Source organism: Monoraphidium neglectum (assembly GCF_000611645.1).
Source record: "Monoraphidium neglectum strain SAG 48.87 unplaced genomic scaffold scaffold01247, whole genome shotgun sequence".
Classification (NCBI taxonomy): Eukaryota; Viridiplantae; Chlorophyta; class Chlorophyceae; order Sphaeropleales; family Selenastraceae; genus Monoraphidium; species Monoraphidium neglectum.
The window spans coordinates 11,922-15,545 of record NW_014012381.1 but is presented as its reverse complement, the minus strand read 5'-3'; the positions used below and the strand labels follow the sequence as shown (position 1 = coordinate 15,545).

Here is a 3,624-nt window from a genome sequence, read left to right as displayed (position 1 = left end):
GCACACACACATGCGCACACACACACACACACACACACACACACACACACACACACACACACACACACACACACACACACACACACACACACATCAGCTCGCACGCGCTCACACACACACCCTGTTGATGCAGTCAACACGCACTATGTGTACCTGCCGATCCCGGTGGTGATCCAAGCACCGCGCAAGATTGACCCCCGCGGCAAGGCCTGGAACAGGCTGCGCGCCAGCATAGGCCAGGTGGGCGGTACCAGGCGTGTGGCCAGGTGCACTGGAGCGGGGCGGGCGCCCCGAGGGGTACTTAATTGTCCGGGCATCAGCTGTGATAGTTGAGCGTGCGGGCGCGCCTGCCTTGACTTTTTTGCGACGATATGCACAAAGCGTCCTGCGTGGTTCGCCATCGCTACCCCTGATGATTCAAGGGCCCTGCTACCCCCAAACCGCTGCCCCCACCGCCAGCCCAACTTCGTGTGATCCCCTCGAGCTGCAGCACCGCCACTGCTTGAGCAGTGCTCGTCCCATTGTTGACTGCGCTTCTGGCGGTGACGGTGCATGATGTCACCCAGCCGCTGGCCAGCGGGCGGCTGTGGGCAGCCTCGCAGGAGCCCTGCAATCAGGGCCTCGCGGGCACTCTTAATTCGCAACTGGGGGCTTGAGAGAGTACGCAGGGGCAGCGGCGTGAATCTGGGATGGCGGGCTGCCGCGGACGCGCCAGCTGCGGCTAGCCTCTGTCGGGGCACGCGAGACAGGGCTGGGCAGGCCCAACAAGGGTGATTGTTACGACGGCCCCATCGCTTCATGCATCGACGGACATAGCGGCGCTGATTTTCGCATTCACACGCTATTCCTGCATCTGCATTGCATCGCGCGCCCTACCTGCAGCATGTATCTTTCTTGACGTTTGCGCAGAATAGGATTGTCGCCGCTAGGGTCTGCTGCGCTTCTTGTCCTGCTGTCAGCAAATCTCGTATACTTTTAGCGTCGTGCATGTGAATTTGGTGATTAGCATTGGCCGCACTTCACCCACCCACCCTCAACAGCAAGGCCACCCTATGGTCGCGCCCGATGCATTTGCACGATGCGGCCCCTTCCGATCGTGTTACGACTGGCAACATGCATGCCAGCAGCACTGCAGGCACAAGTGTACCATACTGCCAAATAGTGCTGTTGCAAGCTGCTAGGTGGCGCGGTTTACTTATTAGTGTTGTGTTTGAAACATGCAGGATATCATGGAGCAGACGGTTGGGTTGCATTGCTGCAAGGACCGGCAAACTTGCATGCAAGGACACAGCACCGCCTCAACCATGAAAGCAGGCGGTTGAGACATTGCAAAAGCAAAAGCCAACTGAGGCCTCGTCTATGGCGAACAGCGGCCCGCACACGAGGCCACGCGATACAGCGCTGGGCCGCGTGTTGGATGCCCCTTGCACGCGCCCATGTGCGCCTAGTCACCCGTGTTGGCCGGTGCCTCCAAGGTTGCTACCAAGTGTCGCCCTTCTCCTGCGCTTCCAAAGTGTACGCGTCAATCATATCAAGCCACGTGCGGTAGTCACTTGCAGCAGTCGAACCCGGCACGCGGTCGTCGTAGTGCACCATCGATTGGCTGCACCCCACGGTCATGTATGCGCTGCGCAGGCGCGGGAAAACCGTCCTCTGCGCCAGATGCGTGAGCCATGAATCGGGCTTGCCAGGAGCGTCTGGCACGTTCACTGACAAAGCCTCCAGGCGCGCATTTGAACATTCCTTTAATTGTGACCAGCGCGTCATCAGCACCGGGTGCGGCAAATCGCAGCATACGCGATCACCATCATCAAAGTGCAAGGCGCAGCAAAGCAGGCTGGGAAGGCGTGGCAGCAGCTGGGCGGCGTCGATGGGCTCGAGGGATGAGGAGATGCCCCGATAGAGGAAGCTCACGCGGTTTGCGTCTTCCTCAGAGTATCCTTCGTGCCAGGTTTCAACTCTCCTCACCAGCGTCCCGGCAATACTCGTGAGAGCGGTGAGCTGCGGTTTGGCCACAACAGCATTGCAGTACACAGTCAGCGGCGTGGATTAGCGTAGCGCGGCCGTGGTTGAAATTGCATATGGATACAAGCTGTGGAAACCATGCGAGTGAAATCGTGTGCAGCAACTCGGTGCACATCGCAAAAGATCCAAGCCAAAAATGCAACTAGTTGCTGCCCCATCCAACAATCGAAAGCCATTCAAACGCCCCTGCCCCACCTGGCAGAGGGTGTCACACAGAGTCACACGGATTGGTTCCGCCAGCTGGACGTCCCTGGGGTGGAGGCGGAGCAGCTCGAGGGTCTCCAGGGCGGTGCATGCGGCCACCGCGCGCATCCATGAGGGACCGCAGGTCACATTGAAGTAGTCCTCAGTTCCGTTGGCGAGGTGCAGGCGGTGCAGGCTCGGCGGCAGCCAGTCATCGCTGAAGTCAAGACGGGGGCGCGCAAGACGAGTGGCAAGCTGTGAGGTTTCGACGTTGCAAATTGGCCGGTGCCTGAGCTGCTCATGCGGTGTTGCTGCTGCCCACACCTATGCGGTGTTGCCGCCGCACACACCTGTTGGCAATGAAGCTGAGGTGGCGCGTGCAGCATGCATGGCGCTCATCACTGCCATTCCGTACAGCGATCCCGGGCAGTCGCTCAGAAGGGCCACCCACCAATTGTCATCGATGCAGGCGTTGGCCATCACGAGGCTGGTGAGCGCAGTCAGCCGGCCCAGCGGCGTCAGCAGCTGTGGGTGTTTGCTGATGATGCTGTCGTCGAACACGAGTGTCAGGGACGCGAGGCGTGAAAACCCATGGCTTCCGGCTGCGCACGTGCCCAGGCAAGACGCCATCAGAGCGCCCATGTTGGAATCGATGACCCTGGCATGCAGCCGCTGGAGGTTGAGGCAGTGCCTGCGTGCATGCATGCATGCAGGGAGCAGCGCGCGTCCCCCAAGACCGGATGTGTGGGCACCAGCATGCAGTTGGGGCACCGGCAAGGAACACACCAGCAGGGCGTTGCATGGCGTTGACGACCCCGTTGCATGCGCAGGGAGGCATGGGACAGCAGCCGGCTTCGTGCATGCGTTTCCGCGAATCGCCAGAGCAAAGTCGACTCCCTGCTGCCATGGCCGCCTGGAATATCACCACCTTGCTGCTCTGCCTGATGGTGCCACACTGCGGGGCATGCCTGCGCGCATGCGCCGCCTCCCTGCCCAGAGCCCACCCTGGACTCACTTCGATACGCTCGTGATAAGGTCCACAGTTGCGGCGGCGTGCTGCGCACGCAGGCCCCCGTACCACGCGGCATGGGGGTACGGGTGCCGGACCTGCTTGATGCCGCCCAGCCGCAGGGCTTCGACATGCAGCCAAAGGCTGCAGTTTGAAGCGAAATGGTGCATGCCCGCGGCGCCGCCACCCGTGCCGCCGTCTGCCTTGGCTTCGTCAAGCGCGAAGAACACCTCTTTTGCGGTGCCGCAGACAGCAAGCCGCAGCTGGCGGCACGTCGCGCGCAGCGCGTTGCGATCTTTCGGCTCTTCTAGGCTGCCGGCGATGTGCCCCAACAGCGGTGAAGGCAGCTCCGCCAAGCTGCGCAGCTGCGGCAGCGCCTGACGCTTCCGGCGCTGCTTAGGAGGCAT

The 3,624-nt window shown here is 61.3% G+C and overlaps 1 protein-coding gene across 1 annotated transcript; it reads right to left on the bottom strand.

The window, feature by feature from the left end:
* Positions 1-3,223: 3,223 nt before the first annotated feature.
* Positions 3,224-3,624, bottom strand: MNEG_7174 (hypothetical protein; the record flags this gene model as incomplete). Its single annotated transcript, XM_014044355.1, has 1 exon — positions 3,224-3,624. A coding segment is annotated over one exon (401 nt), but the record flags the coding sequence as incomplete, so codon positions are not given.